This window comes from Sceloporus undulatus, chromosome 2 (assembly GCF_019175285.1).
Source record: "Sceloporus undulatus isolate JIND9_A2432 ecotype Alabama chromosome 2, SceUnd_v1.1, whole genome shotgun sequence".
Classification (NCBI taxonomy): domain Eukaryota; kingdom Metazoa; phylum Chordata; class Lepidosauria; order Squamata; family Phrynosomatidae; genus Sceloporus; species Sceloporus undulatus.
This window is the reverse complement of record NC_056523.1, coordinates 10,503,507-10,523,394: the sequence shown is the minus strand read 5'-3', so window position 1 is coordinate 10,523,394 and position 19,888 is coordinate 10,503,507. Positions and strand designations below refer to the sequence as shown.

At 42.9% G+C, this 19,888-nt stretch overlaps 2 protein-coding genes across 5 annotated transcripts in view; both read right to left on the bottom strand.

The window, feature by feature from the left end:
- Window positions 1-19,888, bottom strand: part of LOC121921898 (zinc finger protein 397-like) — a 942,727-nt gene that overhangs the window by 238,707 nt on the left and 684,132 nt on the right. The gene's annotated exons all lie outside the window — the stretch shown is intronic.
- Window positions 1,419-19,835, bottom strand: LOC121921877 (zinc finger protein 1 homolog). 3 transcript variants are annotated; one of them, XM_042450565.1, is made up of 6 exons: window positions 19,685-19,835; window positions 15,185-15,936; window positions 13,086-13,191; window positions 11,028-11,110; window positions 6,122-6,245; window positions 1,419-3,190 (listed from the first exon to the last, which is right to left on the bottom strand). In XM_042450565.1, exons 2-6 carry the CDS (start codon window positions 15,908-15,910, stop codon window positions 2,169-2,171), a joined length of 2,061 nt encoding a protein of 686 aa, XP_042306499.1. In that variant the 5' UTR covers window positions 15,911-15,936; window positions 19,685-19,835; the 3' UTR covers window positions 1,419-2,168. The 3 variants fall into 3 exon arrangements, with proteins under 3 accessions (XP_042306499.1, XP_042306498.1, XP_042306500.1); XM_042450564.1 differs by lacking the exon at window positions 19,685-19,835 and adding an exon at window positions 16,947-17,347; XM_042450566.1 differs by lacking the exon at window positions 19,685-19,835 and adding an exon at window positions 16,745-16,859.

Genomic DNA, 19,888 nt, shown 5'->3' with positions numbered 1-19,888 from the left:
AATAATAGCGTTTGACTCCACTTTAGCTGCCATGGCTCCATGCTATGGAAATTTGGGATGTGTAGTTTTCTTAGGTATCCCCATGCAAAGGGATCTTGTGGCACCTTTGAGACTAGTGGTGCAAAATAAATTGTGGCATGAGTTGTGGTAGACTAAGGTTGCATCCACACTGCAGAACTCATGTAATTTGATACTGCTTTAACTGGCTATGGCCCAGTGCTATGGATTTCTGGGATTTGTAGCTTATGGTGACATCAGCACTCTCTGACAGAGGCAGCTAGATATCTCCCAAAACTACAAATTCCAGAAATCCATAGCATTGAGCCGTAGCCGTTAAAACGGTCAAACTGCATTAATTCTGCATCCAAATGCAGCTTCTGTTAGCTAAACAACCAAAGCATCCACCCTATTCATCAGATCTTTCTCCATTTGACTATTTTCTGTTTCCAGATCTTTAAAAGAATTTGAAAGGGAGGTAATTTTTGAATGATTCAGAGGTGATAGCAGCAGCAGAGCAGTATTTCAGTGACCAGACCTCAGAAGAAAAATTGGAAGCGTCAAAGAAACCTGAGGAACAATGTGCCAAGCGTATCAGACTTTGGGGGTGAATATGTGGAATATCATATAGGTTTCGTGGCTCTAAGCCTTTCCCTTCCAAGAACATTTCAGCACCCCCTCATATTTCAGATGGCAAAAGCCTTGGGATGAGGATTTGTCTTGTTGGAACACGTCCTTAAAGAACCGTACGCACAGAAGGAACTTCGGAAAATGAAAACAACAGCAGCAGGATCTCTATAACTGTTACAGCAGAGTTAGGAAAATGTACCATTTTGGACTATTTTCTGGAAAGGGGGTTCTTTCACACAACAGAATTACAAGGCTACGAATCTACTTTATCTGCCATGGATTCATCCTATGTATCCTAGTATATATGAACTGCAAATCCCAGGATTCCGTAGCATGTTGCCATGGCAGTTAAAGCGGAATCATAGCACTATAATTGCATAGTATGAAAGGGCCCGGGTGTACTTCCCTCTTGTCCCGCAATACATCTCTGTTCCTAAAAGTTTGCCCTAGTCTCACCAACTCCACTAGTTCAAAAGCAAGACAGTGCCCCCCAAATTTTGGGAGGGAGTGCTGGGAAGGGAGCAAAGGACTACAGAAGACATCCCTCAGATGTTCACACATGTGCCACCCAATTCCTCCCCCCACCATCTATACAATTCATTGGTTCACTCCATATAGTTTTCTGGAAAACACTGCAAAGCATCCAGACTTTTATGTCTGCTAGCTGTGAGCTTTGTACGTATTTCCAATGACAGCCAATGAGCTAAATCTTGTAGTAAGCGTCTTAGCAGAAAGGAGACACACATTTGCAAATCTAAACACACACAAACAGATCTAGCAATGCTTTCTCTTTGAAACTCTTTATTCACCATTCTGATTGTAACACACTTGAATTAGAATGCACATTCCCACAGTAGCTGTAATGCAAAAAAGTCAAAAAGAAAAAGCAGCAGCTTGGAAAAGACTGTCCACAACACAAGAAAAGTTTTAAGTCACCAAACACTAGTGAACTTCACCTAAAATTTAAGGCATCAGTATTGTCCTCTGAATCAGTTGTCCTTCATGTCCATTTTCTCACTAAACTTCTTTTGTGTACACAGTTGTGGTTTATTCGTTTTTAAACAAAACAGAAAACAAACCTTTTTTCAAAGTACAGAAGCTGCTGGAAACAACAGACAGCTTGACTCCTGCTCTCCTCAACCCATAAGTAACTGCGAAAACGGAGACATTTTCCAACTGCCTTTCTTTGCTTCTGCACAAAACACGTTTGATTTTTTTAGTTCCTTCCCTCTGTTCTGCACATGCATTCAAAAATATGTTTTAACTGCATTTTTGTGAAATTTGGACAGCTGTGGGTTCATAACATTGACATATCAGACAAGATATAAAGAAATCTCTTGTGTACGCCCATAGCATGTTCATGCAAGCTGGCAAACAGACCGGGTAATCTTTCATTTAATTATAACTTCTTGTTTTGTCTGAACCAAACAGTGAGGGAGTTGGAGGTTTGGGGGGGGTGGCACTTTGGGGCCACAAGAGATGCATGTGATGCTTAAACTGCACTTTGCCCATGCCTGATTTAAACAAAACCTACTCCCCCTTTATGGCACATAACTGATGTTTTCTCCCTCGTGCATTCTCTGATGTCTAAGCAGTGTCTCTTTTTGACCATAGCGCTCCCCGCACTCCAGGCATTCGTAAGGTTTCTCTCCTGTGTGGACTCGCTGATGCCTCAGCAAGGTTTCTCGCTGGTTAAAGCTTTTCCCACACATCAGACATGAGAAAGGTTTTTCTCCTGTGTGGATTCTTTGATGTCTAATCAACTTGGCTTTTTCGCCAAAGCTTTTCCCACACTCTGAGCATGGGTATGGCTTCTCCCCTGTGTGGATTTTCTGGTGGGCAGCAAGATTTCCTTTCCGAGAGAATCGCTTACGACACCACGGGCAGTCGAACGTTTTCTCCCCAGTCTGAACCCTCTGATGCCTATTCCATCTGATCCTGTTGTAGAAATGTCTCCCACGCTCAGAGCATTCATACAGCCGCTCACCTGTGTGGGTTGTCTGATGTACAAGGAGGTTTCCTTTGTTTGGAAAGCCCTTTTTACACCCGGGACAGTCGAATGGCTTCTCTCCCAAGTGGATTCTCTGATGTCTCAGCAGTTTACCTCTGTCGTAGAAGCTTTTCCCACACTCGGGGCAACCGTGACGCTTCTCTCCTGTGTGGATTTTCTGATGTGCAAAAAGATTGTCTTTCCTCTGGAAGCTCCTCCCGCAGACAACACATTTGTAGGGCCTGATGCCAGTGTGGATCAGCTGGTGTTTTGCAAGCTGGGATCGGTAGTGAAATCTTTTCCCACATTCAGGGCAAGGATGCTTTCTCTCTCTCTTGTAGCACAGGACTTTGTTAAAGCCTCTCATTTGTTCTGTTTGTGGAACAGACCCATGCCATCTCCTCCCTGGCTTCCTCCCCTGAAACTGCTCCCATTCACAGTCTCCCTTGTGGATCGCAGGCTTCAGAGACTCATCCCCATGGGACTTCTCATGGTACAACTCATGGCCTTCAGCTATCTCAGGACCATCGCATTGAAGGATCTCCTGTTTCACCTCCATCGTTGCTGGATAATCTGAGGGAACAGGGAAGGAACCCAGATCAAGCAGGGAAGGAGGGGTAGGGTAGGGCGAGAAAAATACAGAAATTATGGAAATGGAAAAACAACAACAAAGAAGGCAAAACCTACTAACCTCAGCGTAAGAGAAGGTGGAAGGCAGACCTAGTTAAAAATAACCAGGGTTTCTTTAGACAGGCTGCTTGGATGACCCTCAACTTCTTCTTTACCCTTCCACCTCTTCCCTGACCATCACTCTACAAGATGTGTCAGGATGAGACCAAAGAATTCAAAATGTGTTGCAGCTATTGAGTCCAGCAGCCAAGTGGTGAGATACAGAAAGAGCAAACCAGCAGAAGGAAATGCATTCAAAAGCAAGACAGTAATCTACATGATCCAGTATCCCTCTTTCCTCAAATTACAACAGAGGAAAAGCCAAGGAGGGAGGTAGGAGGGGGTGTTAGGATCAGGGAGACACACATCACAAAAAGTTAATTTTATCTTTTTATAAGTTTTATATCCTGTCTTTTCTCCCCCAAAATGATACCCAAGGCAGCTCAGATTAACATTAAATAAAAGAAGCCAGCAATTCAAACACAAAACAGAACCGAGTATCAAAACATAATGAAATTAAAGGCATTGGTCAAAACAAATACATGACCTAAAAGCTCCTTATAAAGAAAAGTATATTTTAAAAAATCCTCATCAGCATCCAAAAGGCCATTTGACACAGCGCAATTACAGTATTATGATTCCACTTTCAAACATAGCCAGGGATGTGTACAAGAACTTTAACAGTGCAAGTGTATTCCTGGTTGTTATTGGTTCAGGACTGAATCCAAGAATACATCCAAAGTGGAAAACTGAGTCTTCCAGGGAGAAAGTGATTCTGTTCAGCACAGGCTGAATCCCTGCCTCCTAAATTGCCTTTCAGCTGATCAAAAGCATCTCTGTCTTGTCTGGATTAAGCTTCCATTTGTTCACCCTCATCCAGTCCATTACTGGTACTAGACATCACTTTAAAACAGGATGGACAATCGTATGGGGCCAGTGCCAACACTTTCTCCCAGATCCCTCTCTAGGCTGCACCCACCGACCCATACCAAACCCTAATATCTGTATTTTCTTCAGCATTCTTTCTTAAAATGGCTGGAGAAAGTAATGTGACCTCACTCACTCACTACCTGTCATCATTGATGACAGGCATTGCAAAGGAAAACAGAAGTTTAAAGGAGAGTATGGGATTCTGGGGTGCTTGTGGGGACAGGATGGGAGTGTTCTCTTAAATTTAGGAGGGGGGGGTGTCTGCATGATTTGGGGCAACAATTGCCTGAATATTGTGTTGAATTCTTTTTTTAAAGGGGGGGTTTGTGGGGGGGGGAGGGTCAAGATGGAATCCTGAGAGACCATCACAAGCCAAGGTATTGAACAGAAGACTCCCCCACCCCACTGTGTCACCATCCTTGGAATTTGCTTCTCCAGGAAGGACTGGAGACACTAGAAGACACTCCTTCCAAATCCCAACGTCTAGAACAGTAGTACTCAACAAGTGGGTCGCGATCCCTTCGGAGGCCGAATGACCCTTCACAGGGGTCGCCTAAGACCATTGGAAAACACATATTTCCAATGGTCTTAGGAACCGAGACACATGGTTGGGGGTCACCACAACACGAGAAACTATATTAAAGGATCACGTTATTAGGAAGGATGAGAACCACTATTCCAGAAGACAGAACAACAAAAGCTAGGGAATTGCAGGCTGCAAAAAGATGGGTTCAGGCATGGACGCTTCACTATCTTGGTGCTGGCAGGCACTATCAAATGCTTTTTCAGGCCAAATACAATTTCTAGGGATGGGGCATTCAAGGGGTAGGATTACAGGTTGAGTCTCCGTTATCTGAAATACCTGGGACCAGAAGTGTTTTGAGATTTTGCATCTTTATTTTATTTTGGAATACCTGTTATCTGGAATACGTGCATAGCGAGATATCTTGTTGACAGGACCCAAGTCTAACACAAAAAGGATTTATATTTCATAGCTGAAAGTAATTTTATAACAACATTTTTAATAATTTTGTGCATGAAACAAAGTTTGGGAACCATAAGAAAACAAATTGTCACTGTCTCAGCCACCCATAAAAAAAATTGGTTTTTGGAGTATTTTGGATTTTGGAATTCCAGATAAAGGAGACTCAACCAGTATAGGCAAAATTCCATCATATTTGAAATTAAAACTATATTATAGTGTACAACTGAACACTAAAGTTAGAATCGTCCAAGCCGTTGCATTCCCCATCACCATGTACAGATGTGAGAGCTGGACAGTGAAGAAAGCAGGTATGAAGGAAATCAACACTTTTGAGATGTGGTGTTGGAGAAGAGTACTGAAGATACCATGGACAGCCAAAAAGAAAAACAAGTGGGTCCTTGGGAAGATAAAGCAAGAAATATCCCAGGAAGACAAGATGATTACATTAAGGCTGTTGTACTTTGGCCACACCATGAGAAAACATGACTCATTAGAAAAGGCAATAATGCTAGGAAAGATGGAGAGAATTAAGAAAAGATGAAGGCTGCATGCTAGATGGATAGACTCAATTAGGGAGATCACACGCCTGAATCTACAAGATTTCGGCAGAGCAGTGGAGGATAGGCTTGGAGATGTCTCATCCAAAGGGTTGAAAGAGTCGAGGATGACTCAAGGACAGTTAACAACAACAAAAATGTAGAAGTAAGCCTTAAGCGAGGCATTTTTGCCATTAATGAGGGGAAAAAAACTGTACAAACTGGGGAATCACAAAAGGACGGTGTTTCAGAGAAGGGGTCTCAGGATTGTATGCCCACAAATCACACAAATTGTAATTTCACTTGTGTTCAGCAACCTGCTCAAATTAGGTGAATTAAAATAAAAGTAAAACATGTGGAGAATGTAAAGGGTGTCTTACTTACCGAAAGATGCTCCATTCTCACAGTTATCCTTCAGAACCTCCCTGTCGAGAGCTCTCTGGCTTAGACCCAGTAAGGCCCATTCACCCTCAGTGAAATGCACAGCCAGCTCCAAGTCTACAGACCCCTGAAACAAGAAGCTTTGGTCAGACCTCACCTGGAACCCTGTCTCCAGTTCAAGGTAGCACAAATCAAGAAGGATACTGACATGCTGGAACGTGTCCAGAGAAGGGCAGTCAAGATAATCGAAGGTTTGGAGACCAAGCCTTATGAGGAACAACATAGGGATCAGGATTCAATTTCTTGCTTGGCTATGGAAACCCACTTGAGTGAATCACAAACTCTCAGCCTTATAAAACCCCATCGTAGGGTCGCCATAAGTCATTAACGACTTGAAGGCACGCAACAACTTGTCATGTAGTAGATGGAGTAAACTTGTTTTCTGCTGCTTTAGGGACTAGAACACAAACACATGGATTCAAATGACAAGAAAAGAGATACCATTTAAACACGGTGAAGAAATACTTGACAGCGGGTGCTGTTGGATAATGAAACAAATTGCCTTGGAGGGTTGTGGACTGTCCTTGTTTGGAGGTCTTTAAACAGAAGTTGGATGGGCCCCATGCTTTAGTAGTGTATTCTTGCACGGCAGGGGCTAGGCTACATGGCCTTTGTGGCCTCTTCCAGCTCTTGGGATTTTGTGATTCTATATGAAGTAGGTACCAACTTGTTGTAATTCAGACTGCTTTGAAAAAAACGTAGCAGATGACACATTTACAGCACTGTGACACCACTTTCACTGCTGTGGTTCCATTTTATGAATCCTGGGGCTTGCAGTTTGGTGAGGGACTTAGAATTCTTTGCTGTAGTTCAAGGAGAGTGGCCTGGAAGTCTCCAACAGTGAGCTCTGAATCCCTCAGCAAACTATAATGCCCAGGATTCCATAGCATTGAGCCATGACAATGAAAGTGGTACCAGAGTATTATAACTATACTTGTGCCTCTGGATGTCGAAATACAACTCCCATCTGTCCTAGCAAGCAAGGTTAATGGTATGGCATGTTGGAAGCAGCAGTCTAATAGCATCTGGAAGGATCTAAGCTGCCCATTCTAATAGAAAAGGAGGCTCCAATGTCCTTTTGAAGAGTCCCCTGCTTCAACCTGTAAGATGACTCTAAACATCCAACATTTGGCTGCCTTTTCATAAGAGCCCAAATCAGCTGCCTGATATGACCACTTCTGCCTGCTTAAGGATAGGTCCGGCTTTGAATTTAGACATCGCTTTTTTCTTCCATCACAAAACCACTTAGGACATAAAGTCTGTGTGGGAATATACATTCCTCCAAATGTTGGACTGCATCTCCTACCAGCCCAAGGCAACAATACTAATGATTGGATGATGAAAACTGCAGTACTATAACATCTGGATGGCTGCACACTCCCCATCCATGCAGATTTCCCATACTGTATTTCTTTCCTTTGATTTTCAAAATATCTATACACAGAAAGGATCCACGGCTGGTATTCCATTGGGACACAGATGCTGTGGGCCTTCAAGTCGTTTCCACCTTATGGTAAACCAATCAGGCGGGTTTTCTTGCCATGATTTGTTCAGGAGGATGTTTGCCTTTGCCTTCCTCTGAGGCTGAGAGAGTGTGATTTGCCCAAATTACCCAGTGGGTTTCCATGGCTGAGAGAAGATTTGAATCCAGTTTCCAGAATCAAGTTGCTGTGTGCCTTCAAACCACTATGCCATGCTGGCTTTAGTTAATGATAGTGTGTATGTGTCTGCACATGTCTGTGCAAACTTTCAAGTCACCTGTTGCCTTATGGCAACCCCATAAAAATCATAGGGTTTTCTTAGGCAAGTAATACTCAGAGGTGGTTTTACCAGTTCTGTCCTCTGAAAAATAACATACACATCTACATTGTTAACTGAGATTTGTTGCTGTGTGCCTTCAAATCATTTCTCACTTATGGTGACCCTATGACAAATCTATCATAGTGTTTCTTAGCAACTTTTTTTTCAAAGGAGGTTTGCCCTTGCCTTCCTCTGAGGCTGAGAGAGTGTGACTTGCTCAAGGTCACCCAGTGAGTTTTTATGCTCAAGCAGGGATTCAAACCTCTGATCTCCAGAGTTGTAGTCCAATGCTCAAACAGTACACCACGCTGGTTCTCTATGGTACTATAAACATTGCACGATGAATTGCATGGTTTAGTGTGATCTGTAGTATAGTCAATGGTTCCACAAACATACACACAGCCTCCCATGCGTGGTCTTGGCAGCTGAGGAGCTAATTGACTGTTGCACAAGGGGTGAGCCAGCTGCACTAGCAATTGTGCACCTGTGAAATCCAATATAACTGTGCTGGAATAGATTTGCACTAGTCTAGGGGTGGGGAAAGTGTGACCTGTGGGTCACATGTGAGTCATGGGTTGTACTTCTGTGGCTGTGGAAGCCTGCTCCCAAAGCCTCCTAAACCTCCCCAAATTTTAAAATATTTTTTCAGTACAATTTTCTTTGTACCAATCCCTCCAACATATGAAAAGAAACAAAAACACCCACACCCCTCAGACCCTCCCCCACCATTGTTGTTGTTGTTGTTGTTGTTGTCGTCGCTGTGTGCCTTCAAGTCATTTCTGACTTATGGCGACCCTAAGATTAACCTATCATGGGGTTTTCTTGGCAAGTTTCTTCATAGGGAGTTTTCCATTCCCACCCTCTCAGGCTGAGAGAGTGTGACTTGTCCAAAGTCACCCAGTGGATTTTCATGGCTGAGCCAGGATTCAAACCCTGGTCTCCCAGAGTCCTAGTCCAACACTCAAACCACTACACCACGCTACCTCAATCCCATGCAACATAGTGACAGGAAGTGATACAACATCATTTCCAGTTGCCAAATTGAGAAGGACAGCAAACAAAATTGGAGGTGTTTATGCCTGATAGGGAGAGTGGTGCAGCCTGTGGGGCAGGATCAGGAGGAAATTAACCTCTGGTCCCCACGCAGTTGCCCACTCCTGCACTACATGGCAATTTTTACTTATTTTTATTTATTTATATTTCGTATAGAAAAAGGGTAATAGAATCTGGGCAAGTAACAATACAAGTTGAGTCTCTCTTATCCAGAATTCCAAAATCGAAAATTGTCCCCATGGGTGGCTGAAATAGAGGCACTCATGCTTTCTATCGGTCTAACGCAGGGGTAGGCAACCTGCGGCCCGGCGAGGCCTTGGGACCGGCCCCAGCCCGGTCCTGCCGCCGATTGCTGCCGGGGCCTTTGGGGGGGCAATTGTCTATAGAAGCCTCAGAAACATGCATTTATATTAACATTTTTTAAAAAATCAGCAAAATTTTTTGCATGTCCTCCATTTTTTTTTAAAAAGTGTCTTCCATTTGAAAATTTTTTTCCTACATCTGTCCTGGTTTATTTATATATTTAATTTTTTTAAAAAAATTATTTAATTATTTAATTTTTGGCTTCGGCCCCCCAGTTGTCTGAGGGACAGCAACCCGGCCCCCGGCTCAAAAAGATTGCCTACCCCTGGTCTAACGTTTCATGCAAACAGTTATTAAAAATATCACTGTATGTATAAAATTACTTTGAGGCTATATATATAAGGTGTACACAAAACATAAACGAATTTCATGTTTAGACTTGGGTCACATTTCCAAGATACAAATATGTAAATATTCGAAAACCTAAAAGACCGAAATCCAAAACATTTCTGATCCTAACATTTTGGATAAGGGAGACTCCAAGAGGTATGAAAACTGATGAACCCTATGAATTCGTTTATTTATGTATGTGTACTATGTTCTTTACCTTATGAAATTTGCAGAGAGATAACCATGTTAGTTTGTCTCAATATAAAAGGAGCCTTGTGGCACCTTTAAGACAAATTAGTTTCTCTCATCATTAGCTTTTAGAGACTACTGCTCAGTTGTAACACATGAAAACTTAGCCGAAACAGACTGCTGAATCTTGAAGGTGTCACAGAATCCCTTTCTGTCTTATAAACTGTTAATCAAATCTAGGTTTGCCAGTTGATGATCATCCCAAGTCCTGAAGTTTTCAGGCCAACACCTGAAATGTAAGAACGGTCCTTGGCAATGGCATTAAGTATTAGGCACTGAGCAGCAGCCACAGTTGCTCACATTCTGTCAGTCAAACCAACTGAGACAGAACATATTTTCCTGTCTGGAAATTAAGAGAGAACTCTTAGCCAAAGGGACTGTTCCCAGATCAAGGTGAAATGAGAGGGTTATTCATTTTTACTTATGAGATGGAATAAGAAACATTTAATTTAGCTTCTATCCAGAAGGTGGATGCATAGCAAAGCAGAGTGTGAGCCTTGATGCCACCAAGACTGGGAGAGAAGGAGGAAGCTAAGTATAATGGGCCCTTCATTTGGCAGGCTGGCAATCTGTAGATATGACCGCCCGCAGATCGCCACAGCCCATATTATTCAATGGTGGCGTATGCACATGGATGCACTGACTTGCCCGTACATATGTTACCACCACTGAATAATACGGGGCATGATCGTGTGTGTTTTGCTAGCTTCGCAGGGTGGGGGTGTACACAGAACAGGACCCCCACAGATCAAAAGAGTCCACTGTAAGTGCACAGGTCTTCTGGAGAGTCTTGCAAGTTGCAGCAACAAATCAATTAATTCTTAAAAACTGTAGGAAGATGCTTCTTCTACTCTCCTGAGCCAAAGATTTGCATTCAGCTCTTATCTGTTGCCTAGAGCTGAGACCACCAAAATTGGAGAATTTGTACCTTCATCTCTCACCTGAAGATGGCCTGTGAAAATTAGAGACTCAAAACTAGGCTCTGAGATCTGGCAATACTAATCATATTCATAAAGAAGGAAATCCCACTAATTTACCCAAGAAATTTACATACCTCTGTTGGCTCTGGATCCTGCAATTCCTGTCTCTCAGACAGAACTAGTGGTGCAGAACGACTGGGAAGAGTTACTCCAGTCTCTGTAAAAGGAAGGATGGATTCAATGACATTATTAGGGTGCAGTAATGCATTCTGTCATCCCTAGGCTGACTGGCAGTCTCCCACCCCACCCCCAGCCAGGCCAATGGTCTTGCAGGAGTTGATCGGGCCACTATGGAAGAGAAAGGCTACCTGTTGACAGCTGGTGGACTGGGTCATTCAAAGAGACTGCCCCTGTCCTAGGTGTTCCAGTCTACCTGCCTTGTTCACAAGTCCCAAAGGAGCCCAGGTGCCAATTCAGTTATGGGAGAGGCCTCCAGGAGTTGCCATGGTATACCAACAGTATCCCAAAATGGCCTCCTTTCCACCTTTGGACAGGTGGACTGGGTCCTTCCTAGGACCTTCAGTCTCCAGAAGTCCTGGTCCACCCATGAAGAGATGTGATGGTACACTTCACACCAAAAGGCAGACACCCCCCTCTGAGGTGTCATCCAGTGTGGTCCGCACCCCTCCCTGCACCCCGTCCCCAAAATGCCCCTGAGTGGATTTGTTTGTTTCAATTATACCCAGCTTCCCCAATAAAAAAAATGGCCAAAGCAAAGATTAAAATCCAGCATAAAAAATACAGCCCACATAAAACAAGCGAAGATAAATGACAACAGATAAAAGTGTTTCTTTTAACTGTTGTTATTGTGTGTCTCCAAGTTCTTTTTTACTTATGGCAACCCTAAGGAGAACCTATCATAGGATTTTCTTGGCAAGTTTCTTGGGGGGGGGGTGCCATAGCCATCCTCTGAGGCTGAGAGAATGTGACTTGGCAGGTCTTTCTCTTGGCCCAGGGTCACACAATGGTTTTTTCTGCTCAAGTGGGGAGTTGAACTCTGGTCTCCAGAGGTGTTGTCCAATTCTCAAATCACTACACCACACACTACAGGCAAATAAAAACACAGGTTTCTAGCAACTGAAGTCCAAAACATCTGGAGACCTAAATATTTCCCATCCTTGCTTTCAAGTGCAATATATTAAATTTAAATGGGGGATGTCTGCCTCTCTAGATGTGATGGACATCAACTCTCAGATGTCTGGGAGAATTTTTTTTAACCTAGCTGTATCTTTTGAAAAGAGGAAACTTTAATTTTAGACTTCAGCTTCCAAAAATCCCCAACCAGGTTGGATCTGTAGCAAGGGATTATGAGAACTATAATCTAAAATATGTGGAGGGCCAAAGAAATCTGTATTTCATAGAGTGGCAGAAAACAGCTCCACCCAATATATTTAACCAGCTTACTTTAAAAAGATAGTTTTCACCTGAGAGTAGAATACCATCAGTGAGGGGCTAGATGAGCTTTTCTTTGTTGCAAAATTCAAAAGTGAGCTGATAGAAGTTGCAGCCCCACACCATCTGGAGGACTGCATGATTACTGTCCCAGAAAGGAAGTCTGTTGTTTTATAACAAAAAAGTTAATTTTGAATCACTCATAGTTCTCAAAACAAATGCCAACACCTTTTGGCTGGTACAGTATGTGTCCCATGAGAGGTTGTGTGTGTGTCTGAGTGAAAATATGTTCCTAGACTGCAACAAATTGAGGCAAAATAGAGAATCTATGTCCCTCCACATATTGTTTGGCACCAGTTCACATCCCAGTTAGTCAGCAAAAATAACAAGGACATGATGGGAGCTGTAGTTTGGCAACATCAGTAGTGCTACAAGTTTATGATTTCTGGCATTGAGCATATAATTTCAAAATCAGGCACAAAGATAAACAAAGATGATGATCTATCTGTTTGTTATCCTAGCTTTATACATGTAGTGTATGCTTTTTAAAAATATATACTAGCAGCATCCGATTTGAGTGATCCCACACATCAGATTTAAAGCAAGACTAGGCAATTGTTTAATATATTGCTCAGCACTCATTCTCTTGAAAAGAGGAGGCAGTGGATCTCTTACATTTCTCTAGACTTCCTTACCACAAAATATAAAGTTAACATTTGAACATAATCCCAAACCCATACCTGGGGATTCGGCAACCACATCACCCTGCTCTTTGGCCTCCGTGTATAGTGGTCTCTTCCCAGGCTCCAGTGGATTTACCGTTCCAGCTTTTGACGCCGCTGGCACCTGAAAAAAATTAAATGAAATTTGGGAGAGAAGAGTAGAAACCAGACTACAACCAGGACTGATATACTGTAGTAGAAGTGGAAATTGTGCAGACCTCCAGATACTGTTGGACTTATTAAGAGCTCAGTGTTCTCCTTGGCTCTTCTGGTTAGGTCTAATGGGAGCTGTAGTTTAACAACATCTGGAGGACTGCATTCCCACTTTTTGTGTACTGAGAAAGTAATATTATTTGTCAACCATATTTTATTAACATCCCTATTTCCTAAAGTCCATTGAGAACTTTAGAGTGTCCATGAACCAAGTTCAAAAGTGTTTCTCCCCCTTGATTTCTCCTTCCTGTTACTTTGAAAGTTGTGTTTGAATGCTTTTTTCCCTAGGGAGTCCATAATTTTCATCAGAATCCCAAAGGGGTCCATGGCCCAAAAAAGATTAGGAGCCACTGTCCTAGGAGATTAGGACAGCATACAAAGTTCCCTCCCAACAATCCTGCAAGGTAGGTTGCAACAAGAGATTCGTTGCAACAACTCCACCGACTGCTGTTCTGTTTCTAGTCACAATTCAAAATGCTTGTTATGTCTGACATAGCCATATACAGCTTAGGTCCAGGTTACTTGAACTTTATATTTCATGAGCCACCATGGGTCAAATTTAGGTAAAAGGGAGCATATCAAATAAATAAATAATCTGAAGAATCATAGAACCACAGGGTTGGAAGAGACCACAAGGGCCATCCACTCCAACCTCCTTCTGCCATGCAGGAAGACACAATCAAACCACTCCCAACAGATGACCATCCAGCCTCCATTTAAAGAGCTCCAAAGAAGGAGACTCCACCATAATCCGAGAGAGTACCTTCTACTGTCAAACAGCTCTTACCCTCAGGAAGTTCTTCCTAATCATCCCTAGGTCTTAAAATTTCATACTGAAATCTCAGGACCTGGAGTAATCCCAGCCTGGCAACCATACCGCAAAATTGTTGTTGGGTCCCTTCAAGTCATTTCTGACTAATCGTGACCCCTAAGGTGGATCTATCAACAGGGTTTTCTGGGGCTGAGAGGGTGTAATTCACCCATGGTCACCTAGCAGGTTTCTGCAGTCAAGCAGTGAATCAAACCAGGGTCTTAGTCTGAAATCACTAGTTCACGTTGGCTTTCACCATGGTGGCTTTTGTTGTGTGCCTTCAAGTTGTTTTCTGAGTTATGGTGATGCTAAGGCAAACTTATCCTGGGGTTTTCTTGGCAAGATTTGTTCAGAGGAGGGTTGACATTCAGTGACATCATTAGGGGGCTGCAGGGGGTGAAGACTGCGCAAGGTGACACCCCAAGCGGGGGCGACACCATTGCTCCTCAAACACCTACTTTTTGGGCAGAAATGGGCTGTGGCATTCATCTGCTTCCCTTTAAAATGCTTTAAGAGATGGTGGGAGTAGGGTGAAGCTCAGTCAGAGAAAGGAGAGGCACCAGAATTTTTTAAAGTTCAAATTTCAAATTTCAAAATTTTAATTTAAAAAAAAATTATATTGAACTGTTTTTAAATATATATATATACTGTATATATATATTAAATTTTTCTTTTGAAAACATCACATTTTAACCAAATTTTCACTATACATATGTAAATACATTTAGGTTGTGCATATGATATTGTAATATGAATGTATAATTTAAATTTTGCTAGTTGTTTATGTCACAACTATTAGTATTTCACCCAGTAGTATATATACAGGTAACATTACTGCAAAAAAGCATTTGTAAGGATTCTGTATGGTGTGAAATGGGAGGAGGTCAATGGGGGGGGGTGACCCCATAAGTTACCGCAAGGGATGACACCAACCCTGTTGCCACTGAGAGAATGCAACTTGCCCAAGGTCACCCAGTGGTTTCATGGCCAAACTGTGAATCAAACTCAAACCATTACACCACTCTGGCTCTAATACAATACAGCAAATTATAAATGCCATCAAAACCACCTGTTCTCTGTCTCCAAAGCTCACCTGCCATTTCCACATCTCTACCTCTTGCTGGCTCATCAAGAAATCCTCGGCCTGCACTGCTGTTTGGACACCATTCTCTGGCCCGCATTCCCGCACCCAGTCCTGGATCTCTGGAGGCAAGATGGCCAAGAATTGCTCCAGGATCAAGAGCTCCAGGATCTGCTCTTTGGAGCGTCTCTCTGGCTTCAGCCACTGGTGGCAAAGCTCTTGCAGTCGGTTGTAAACCTTCCGCGGTTCTTCCAACTCCTGGTAGCGGAACTGCCGGAAGTGTTGGCGCTGCGCCTCTGATCTGATGGCTTCCCCTCGCAAAATGGCGGCAGTCACTTTCCCATAATCCTCCCTGTCTTGGGCATCTAGGCCACTAAAGGCCAGCTTGGCTTCGCCACTGAGGGCCGGTAGAAGCCGGGCTGTCCACTCTTCTCTGGGCCACTGGCAAGCTTCAGCCACTTGTTCAAAGGAGGCCAGGAAAGCTTTGGCATCATCCCACGGACCGGAGTCCCTCAACTGTGGGGCTCCCCATACTAAGTGCAAGGGATCCAAGGCCCTCAGAAATTTGTGCCATTGGTCTTCCCATTCTTTCGCTGGTCTTCCATCGGGGTCTTGCTTGACCCTTTTGGGGGCTAGGCACCATGGCAGCTCTTCAGCACGATCTGTAGGGTTGGCACTGGTGCCTTTTCTTGTTGCTTTCTCCAAAGTAAGGTCCGTAGGTGGACTTGGTGGCTCCATTTCCAATCCTAGCAACAGCCTCTACCCTAATGCAGAAATAAATTAAAATAAATTTAAAAATAAACACTGATTTTTAGCCATTGTGACAGAGTCTTCCTGGATGGAGGCAGTCTATTGAGTAGCAGAAACAAATTAAAACACATTAAAAACACCGACTTTTAGCCACTGTGTCAGAGTCTCCCTGAATAGCTGCAATCTGAGTAGCAGAAATAAAATTTTTAAAAAATTTAAAACCCTGATTTTTTTTTTTACATTAGTACAAAGCCTCCCTGGATGGACTTAGTCTACCTGAGTAGCAGAAGTAAAATACATTAAAAACTCTGACTTTTAGCCATTATGATAGAGACTCCCTGGATGGAGACAGTCTACATTAAAAACACTGACAAAGACTCTCTGGACAGATGCAATCTATCTGAGTAGCAGAAATAAATTAAAATAATATGTAAAAACACTGACTTTTAGGCACTGTGACTGAGTTTCCCTGAATAGAGGCAGTCTATTTGAGTAGCAGAAATAAAAATACACTAAAAACCCTGAATTTGAGCCATTGTGACAGTCTCCTTGGATAGATGCAATCTATTTGAATAGCTGAAATAAACTGAATTAAAAACACTGTCTTTTAGCCATTGTGATAGGAGACTCCCTGGATGGAAGCAGCCTATCTGAGTAGCTGGAAGAAAATAAATTAAAAGCACTGACTTTTAGCCATTGTGATAAAAGATTCCTTGGATAGAGGGAATCTATCTGAATAGCAGAAACAAGACAAAGAATGGGGGGAGGGGGCTGCCTATTATTCATTACTTATGTGTGAACTTGCAAAAAAAGGATGCTCACCTTGCTAAACAATATGGGGCTCACTGCTGACTTTGTGGCCAGCAAAACAGTGATTTTAAAAAAATGAATATAGGAACAAAACATCCTTTTTGAATCTGCCCTTTTCTAGCTATTCCCCAGCCTCACAGAAAACCTGCTTCAGTTTCCAAAAAGAAAGAGGAGGAAAGAGAAAAACAAAGGGTAAAATACTCCCTTAACTCACCAGAAATGCAAGCTGACCAACCAAAAAAACCCCCTCAATTTTGGCTTTAAAAATAAAGCAGAAAGGAGGTGGAGCAGGAAGCTATTTAGGCACTAGAGGCTTTTCTAGGAACCACAGCTTTATTGCTTTAACCCAGTGGTTCCCAAGCTTTTGGTCCTCCAGATGTGGTGGACTGCACCTCCCAGCATTCCTGGTTGTTGACCAAGCTGGCTGGGGATTCTGGGCATTGAAGTGGCAAACATCTGGAAGACCAGCATTTGGGGACACTCTTCCAGAACTTTGTTGTTGTTCTTGTCTGCCTGTCATGGGGTTTTCTTGGCAAGATTTGTACAGAAGGGGCTTGTACTGTAATTGTAATTGACTCTCTGTTTAATGATCTGCTCCAGAATCTTTCCTGGGATTGATGTCAGACTAACTGGACGATAATTGTTGGGATCCTCTTTTTTCCCCTTTTTGAAGATGGGGACAACATTTGCCCTCCTCCAGTCGGCTGGGACTTCTCCTGTTCTGCAGGAGTTCTCAAAGATTATTGCCAATGGTTCTGATATTACATTTGGCAGTTCTTTTAATACCCTTGGATGTAGTTCATCTGGTCCTGGAGACTTAAATTCATTTAAATTAACAAGGTATTCCTGTACTATCTCTTTACTTATTCTGTGCTGAAATTCCCCTATTCTGTCCTCTATTCCATTTTCCTCAGGTTGAGCAACCTTTGCCTTTTCTGAGAAGACTGAGACAAAGAAGATGTTAAGTAATTCTGCCCTTTCTCTGTCTTCTGTTAGCATTTTGCCATCTTCTCCATGTAGTGGCCCTACCGTTTCCTCCTTCTTCATTTGCTGCGGACATATCAAAAAAAAACTTTGACCATAGAATTGCCCTGGAGGAGCTACAAATGCCTACTGGAGTGTTCTCTCTAGGAATTTCTAGGTCTTTCAGTGCGACCTTTGGTTAAAGTTGACCATAGAGTTATGCTGGGGGGACCTAGATATTCTGGGAGAGAACAAATTAATAAACCCCGTGAATTATCAAATCAGTAAAAGTCAAAGCCACAAATGTGGAGGGACAAGTGTATAAGAATATATTCTTATTCTTTAATTTCATTCCATTTTTATTTGATTTCCATTGAGCAGTCACAGAGCACCTGGGAAGTGCACACAGAGCCCTAAGGGCTCTTGGGAGCACAGGTTGGGAACTGCTGGCTTAGGGAGTGCTGAGTTCACTGATAACTGGTATAGAACTGTGCTTGCTATGATTATTGCTATATCTCAAAGGTACAGGGCTGGGGAAAGCTCTATTTACAGCACTACCATTTTTTAATATCATATATTACATAAATTGCACATATAGATTATAGCATCCATAAAAACAGTGTTCCTGTGTCGTCTTCATGTATGTTACAGTTTGAAAGGGAATGCTGACATTTGGCTTCCCTGCCTGAGCAGCAGTTCCCCAGAAGCTGAGGGGCCTTCATCAATTTCTCTTCTGACACAATTCTACATGGACATGACACAGAAAGGTGATGAGGAGTACATTAGTTTGTTATGTAAAGTCTTCTTTTTTATAAATTGTGGAGAGAAGTGACTAGCAGGGTGCCATAGGACTTTGTCCTGGACCCAGTGCTACTCAACATCATTATCAATGACTTGGAGGATGGAATAATGCTTATCAAATTTGCAGATGATGCCAAATTGGGAGAGGTAGCCAATACCCCAGGAGACAGGACTAGAATGCCAAATGACCTTAACATTAGACATCTTCTTCCTGTCCTATCTCTTTACCCATTCTGTGCTTATTGGTATCCATTTAATTTTTCAAGTAAAATTCATTCACTGCTTTCCTAGCCTGGTGAAGGAGACCAGCAGAGTGAGAGCAGGTGTTTCTGGATAACCCACTCTGTGGCTGTGGGTGCACTGGAAATGGGCCTTGGACTCTACTTGTACGTGGCAGAGCCTTTCCGCAGAGGCTGCTGGCTGTCTGTGTTGGCTTACCCTGAGGGCACCCTGGGATGATCCTTTGCCCTGTTCCTATGGTAAGAATATCCAGGGAGATTGCAGAATGCATCAAGTCTTATCAGGGCTGCAGGTGAAGACCAGAAGTAATGCCACCTCACCAGAATGATGCATTGAGACAAGAAATCAAGAAGAACCAGCGTGTTATAACAGTTGCCATGGAGAGATCTCGAAATGTCCACGGGGTGGACAAATATTTGAAATGGAGGCCTGAATCAAAGGGATTACCCCAGGAGCTGTATAATGGGAAAGAATTGAAGCAATCTCCATCTACAATGAGGTCCCAAACTGACATTAGGGGTCGGCATATGAGATGAGCTCATCTCAGTTAGAGACCGATCAGCTGTATGCTTCTTGCCTCGAGGAATGTGAATGGTACCAACAAGAACCCCTTGGAAAGGTGTGTGTGTATGTAAAATGGACATATGTTGATGTAGAAGGGATTGAGTGACTAGCCCTCAGTGCCGAGGAGACAATAGGCATGGTTATTTGGTACAGAACAAGCCACGCTTGATAGAGGGATCAAGATAAAGGGATGAGAATGGTCTAAGGACTCTTGTGTTTACTCAGAGCCAAGTGGAGATGCCCCTGTTATATACAGTGGTCATCGGTAGAGAGGAGCCAATGACATTTCCTGACACTCATCCCGAGGAAGTCATAGTACATTCCTCTAATATGGAGGAAACAAGTATGTCCCAAAAGCCATCAATACGGAGGAAACAAAGATACCAAAGGTGAAGGGGGATAAGGAAGGCTCCTCCGTCACTCGGCCTTCTCCTGAGGGGATGCCCAGCTGGAGGAGGAGGACAGGCAAGGCTGCTCTGCTGTTCAGCTTTTCCCTGAGGAGAGAGCCGGGAGAGGAGCAGGATGACAGGATTAATATTAAATTAAATGTTAATTAATTTATATTTAATTAAAACCATTCTGTGGCCC

What these genes read in the sequence shown, in the direction of transcription:
- LOC121921877 (XM_042450565.1), bottom strand. Translation starts at nt 15,910, where the DNA reads ATGGAGCCACCAAGTCCACCTACGGACCTTACTTTGGAGAAAGCAACA. An exon ending in TGTGGTTGCCGAATCCCCAG is followed by an intron (nt 11,111 to 13,085) that starts GTATGGGTTTGG and finishes TTCCTTTTACAG; the next exon opens with AGACTGGAGTAACTCTTCCC. An exon ending in AGGATCCAGAGCCAACAGAG is followed by an intron (nt 6,246 to 11,027) that starts GTATGTAAATTT and finishes TTCTTGTTTCAG; the next exon opens with GGGTCTGTAGACTTGGAGCT.